The sequence below is a fragment of the Austrofundulus limnaeus genome, unplaced genomic scaffold (genome assembly GCF_001266775.1).
Source record: "Austrofundulus limnaeus strain Quisiro unplaced genomic scaffold, Austrofundulus_limnaeus-1.0 Scaffold15, whole genome shotgun sequence".
In the NCBI taxonomy this organism is placed as follows: domain Eukaryota; kingdom Metazoa; phylum Chordata; class Actinopteri; order Cyprinodontiformes; family Rivulidae; genus Austrofundulus; species Austrofundulus limnaeus.
Window position 1 is genome coordinate 3,808,737 of NW_013952417.1, and position 5,394 is coordinate 3,814,130.

Here is a 5,394-nt window from a genome sequence, read left to right on the forward strand (position 1 = left end):
GGATCCTTAATAAACTAAAGTAACACTTTAAATGTAAAAAAAAAAGGTTTTACGGTTTCTCTTTTTGTCTCTATTAGTGCATTCTTTTCATGACAGCTGGCTGACTTTCAAACTGAGAAAAATTAAGTTTGATTTTTTTTTTATTAATCTTTTAAATTGGTTTGGAAAGAGCAACAGAGAATTGACTTTAATGATCTTTTACTGTATTTTTTCACATATTAGAGRCAAATAACTGGGTTTTCTGTTGTTTTTTCCTGATTTTCTGGATTGTGATAAAATCCATCTTTAAGACATAATAAATGAACAAGTTTCTGATAAGACATTAAAATTGAATGCTATTTTTATATGTAATATTTTTTTCTTTATTTATTAGGTTATGCATGTTATAAATGCTACATAAAACATAATTTTGAAAAGATCATTTGTATTCCTATAAGAATAGTTTGTTATATAACATTTCTTCAGTCAACAGTGACAGAAATTGGCCCTTGGCTTGGACCAAGTTTAACTTTGGTCCCCAACTGAGTTTGACACCTTGTTCTGGGTAGTTGATCAATTTGTGGTTTCAGTAAATAAATAAATAAAAAATCTCAGGTTGCCTAATCCATCTCATATTAACCAAGTGTTTCAAACAGTCTGTCTCTARGTTTCTGCTCTCAGTTAATTCATGTAAACATTCAGGCAGGAAGCTTTAACTTATCTCTTTAAAAACTTTTTTAAATCACCTGTTTGAAGAACCTGTCCCAGGTGTCTTGATGAAGGCCTCTGTAGTGCTTAAGCTCCTCCTCATCATCTTCCGTCACCGTGGAGACGGGAACAGCGCCGCAAGGAAAATTGAGGAGATTGTAAAGGATTGTGTAACTGGTAAGAGCTGAAAAGAAAAGAAAAAATAAATAAATATCTGCTTTTATCTCCTGTTCCCATCGTTTAGTGTATTTGGCTAATTTTATTATTTATTCAGTGAAACTGCAACAATGTTACATCAGAGTTAAATCCTATCTTTTGATACTTTTAGCAAGAAAAGCAGCTACCGTTTTTAACAGTAACCACCACAGCAGGTAAACCTGCACAAAAARAGCAATTTTTTTACTCTGGATTCGAACCCACAACATCACTGACCTACCATGGCCTTTAACGTTTTCCAAGTACTCTTACAATCTGGCTGAAATTAAATTTCCTGAATCTAAATGAAAGTAAGACAGAAGTCATCAGCTTTGATAAAGACATTTCTCCTGACAATCTTGGTCCTTTGGCTTCATTCAGCTGCTCTTCTGTRAGAAAGTTGGGTTTCATTTTTGATAATATGTTCAAATTGGTCAGGCAGATAAACTCAGTGGTTAAATCGAGTTTTTTCCAGCTAAGACTTATTGCTAAGGTGAAGCTATACCTCCCAAACAAGGACCTTGAGAAAGTGATTCATGCTCTCATTACAACTCGTTTGGATTATTGRAATTCTTTGTATGTTGGTTTAGATAAATCTCTGCATCGATTACAAGTTGTCCAAAACACAGCAGCTCGTCTTTTAACAGGAACTAAAAAATACGAACACATATCCCAGGTTCTGGCTTCTCTCCATTGGCTTCCTGTTCATTTTAGAATAAATTTTAAGATTTTATTGCTTACTTTTAAAGCTTTAAAGGGTCTGGCCCCATCCTACCTGTGTGATCTCATTAACATCCACACTTCAGTTAGAGTACTTCGGTCATCCAACCAGTTCCCCTTAGATGTACCTAGATCCAGGCTAAAGTTTAGAGGTGATCAGGCCTTTGTAGTTTCTGCCCCAAAACTCTGGAATGATTTACCTCTTAAGGCCCCCACATACTCGGGCGCACTTCGGTCCGTGGAGGTCCACGTGGACCCGAGGCGGACTCAATGCGGACCTGAAGCAGACATTCGCGGACTGGTCCGCGCAGAGATCCATTTTTTACGTCRGTGTCCGTGGTGCGCACAGTGGRGTGTACTGTTCTGGGTGCGACARCAAGCTGATAAAGTTGAGAATCTGTGTCATTTGTGGATGAAATGCAGTCAAATCTTGAAAAGCGTCTCATGGAGGAGATTAGAAAACTTTTTGATGCGTCAATGAAGGAATATAAAGACTTTCAGCGAGCAACAAATTTGTGGGAGGAAATAGCTCAGATCCTGGGTAAGGTAGTTCTTTTCTTTTTTTTTTCTTTTATTGTTTTAAAGCTAAAATACAAACTATCTCTTCCTCCTTGATCCTTCATACTCAAGCGGTCAGTACGCTCGAGTATGAAGTCTCAAACATCCGCGGACAATTCGCGTGGAGTCCGCGTGGCTCATGGAATGCGCAGTGCACCCGAGTATATGGGAGCCTTTAGCATTCGGTGTGCAGAGACTGTTGAGACTTTTAAATAACTACTTAAAACTCACTTTTACTCCCTGGCCTTTCATTCTGGTAGAGTTTGAGATTCTTTTAATGATAATGTTTTTAATGTTTTCTGTATTTTAAATTGATTTTATTGTCTACATTTATGTGTTGCCTAATTGTTTTACTCATTTGGCTTAATTGTGAAGCACTTTGGTCAACTTCTGTTGTTTTTATGTGCTATATAAATAAAATTGACATTGACATTGACAAAACAGTGTCAGAACTGGTCAGTGAGTCATACTTGAAAGTTTGCCACAGTATAAGAAGTTGTAGGCTGGTCCAATCACAGGGCACAGCAGCACATCTATGTTGCATTCCCTCCAGTACATTATTGTTTCAGTAATGTAGTCCTAAAAACAAAAAAACAGAATTAACTTTCTTTTTTTTATCATTTTTAAATCTGCAAGTATCAGAAGCAAACAATACCTCAACAGCAGCATGCTGCTTCCACAGATCTGGAACAGATCTAAAATAAAATAAAGTAAAATATAATAAAATAAAATGAAAGGAATTAATGGTATTTTGTCTTCGGACATAATGAGAAACAAAACAGGTAAACTACAAACCACAAATAGTACTTTCTCACCTAAGTCCACACAGAGCAAGGAGGACAGCAGATAAACGAGGAAACTGTAAAACAAAAGTGTAGTGGTCACCTCGAGGTGGAATAAACAGTTCGGAGGGAGCGTGTTCAAGGCTGGAATGTAAACTCCTCCCGCCTCCCACCTCCATCGCTTCTGCCGGAGAGCTCAGCGAGCGGACATGAGTCCCGGGTCGGAGCGCAACTGTTGCTCTCAGCTGTTAGAGGAAGGTTGCGCTCCGTGAGCTACCGGGAACCAGCCGACGAGCTACCGGTCGATCGCGATCGACTGGTTGAGCACCCCTGAGTTATGTAATACAAAAAAAACAAGTACAGGAAAAAAAATTCTCCTAATCATGAAAATAATTTGTTTTCCTACATTTTAATGCWCTTTTCCCCTCTACTCAGAGGTAAACAAACTGTGCTCTAAGGTTAATTTTCTGAAGGGTGAGGGTTGGGGGTGGAGTTCAGTGTGTGCCTGTGTGCAGCTGCAGTCTGCAGGATAGAGGGACTCGGAGAGGGACGCAGCAGAAAACTTGTTGAGAGTTTGTTGTGTTTAACGGGGTTTAACGGGAGATGTGGCTTTAACAGCAGCTCTTGTTGACATTCTTTAGAAAGTGTTTTGTTAAAAAAAAGCTCAAAAGAGCACATGGGTGACTTTTGGTTCCATTGTTTAGCACAGAGATTCTTAACCTATGGGCTGCGCCACCTTGAGGGCCTCAAAAGAACAACAGTTTTTAACTTTGGGCCTCAGAGGGCCGTGGGACCGCATTGATTTTGAATAAGGTAGTGTGCCACTCATATGTTTAACAACCTTTTAATGTAGAAGAAAAAACTTAGATACCTGCCGAAAATGGAAACTTATTTTAAATTAAAAGTAAAAGGCACACATGTCAAACTCACAAAGGGCTTGAGGATGAACCCGAGGATTCTCTTCAACCATTTGGGCAGAACATACATATTAATCTGACTCTCGAGACAAGGGTCCACAGGTCCCCCCTTTCTGAAAAAGAAACAACAAAACTTACTGACATCGCACTAGGTTTAGAGCTTTTTCAGGTATTTATGAGGTGCTATATGCAGGATMAACTAGTCTTAAATCCAGGATTTACCATTAACAGTCTGGCACCAAACAAAGGGAGCTGTTAAATTTCAAGGAATGAAGCGTTCACCCCTGGCAAACTTTGATCTAACAATAACATCATCATAAGTGAATGAATAACCTCATAACTAACAAACATTGCCAGTCAAATGTTTGGACACACATTCTGATTCAATGTTTTAATTTTTGTTTTTGCATTGTAATAAATTAATACTGATGTCATCCAGACTATGAAGGAACACATAAGAGACCATGTAATAAACCTAAACACAGTAGTGGGAACAATTTCTACTTATCTGCAAAGAGGAGAACTAGCTTCTCATCTGAGAAGGGCGTCTCTGCAGTCACTAGTACTAGGAGTTTCTATTTTGTGGGCTTAGTTGGTCCAAGACGTGATTGGTCAGATTGGCTGTGGAGTTTGAGGAAGCTGGGAGCAGCAGCGAGTAGCTTGGTCGAGTCAGGCAAGGTGCACCTATCAGAATAATTTTAGCCATAACATGAGAAAGGAGGGTGCTAGCTGCATGAAATTTGAACGCCGTACATGTGGAGGAATGTGTAACAATTTGGCTCGGTCAAAACATCCCTAACCAGCCCGTTAAAAGATCGCTGAAAATCAATATTAATATGAATATTAGACATAATTTGAGACAGGAAGGTGCTAGCCACGTGAAAATTGAAGTCAGTAAATTATGTTTACATGTTCACAATAATTTTTATTTCAGTCATTTTTCTGTGTTAAATTGTACATAGTCAATAAATCATATTATTTTACTAATACCATTGTTTCCTCTTTTAAGTTGCCCCAAAACACAAGTCAATCCGACCAATCACTGTTAGGGAAAACTCCACCCAAACCAACTCCGCCAATCACAATTAGGGTCAACTACGCCCGCAACAAGACTTCCGCCAATCACGGATAGGGCCATCTCTGCCCACAGGACAACATGTGCTGCAGAGACTTGTCTCATTTAGCGAAAAGGTTTTTTGCTAACTTTGGAAACCATTAGCAAACAAAGAGCGTCAAAAATAAAAACATATAACAATGTTTAAATAATGAATACAAAAATTAACAACATATACAGTAAAATATGGTAAAATATTTGCTATCGTTTGAATAACTTCTAGGGCTGCAATTAATGATTATTTTAATAATCGATTAATCTGTTATTTTTTCGATTAATCGGCCAAATCATTAAAATGCTTAATTACATGAATATGAGTAGATGTAAATTAAGTTAACTCCTTAAGGATGCAAGTTATTGATAATGAATTAATCTGAAGTTGTATTAATCTGAAATCTTATAGATTGATTAACAATTAATT

At 37.8% G+C, this 5,394-nt stretch overlaps 1 protein-coding gene across 1 annotated transcript in view; it reads right to left on the reverse strand.

Annotated features, from left to right (window-relative positions):
- faah (fatty acid amide hydrolase) overlaps positions 1-5,394 on the reverse strand; it is a gene marked incomplete in the record, with an annotated part of 18,720 nt that overhangs the window by 1,399 nt on the left and 11,927 nt on the right. Inside the window, 5 exon segments of the mRNA XM_014002940.1 lie at positions 726-871; positions 2,631-2,739; positions 2,816-2,855; positions 2,976-3,019; positions 3,873-3,972. Coding sequence (XP_013858394.1) covers positions 726-871; positions 2,631-2,739; positions 2,816-2,855; positions 2,976-3,019; positions 3,873-3,972 — 439 coding nt within the window.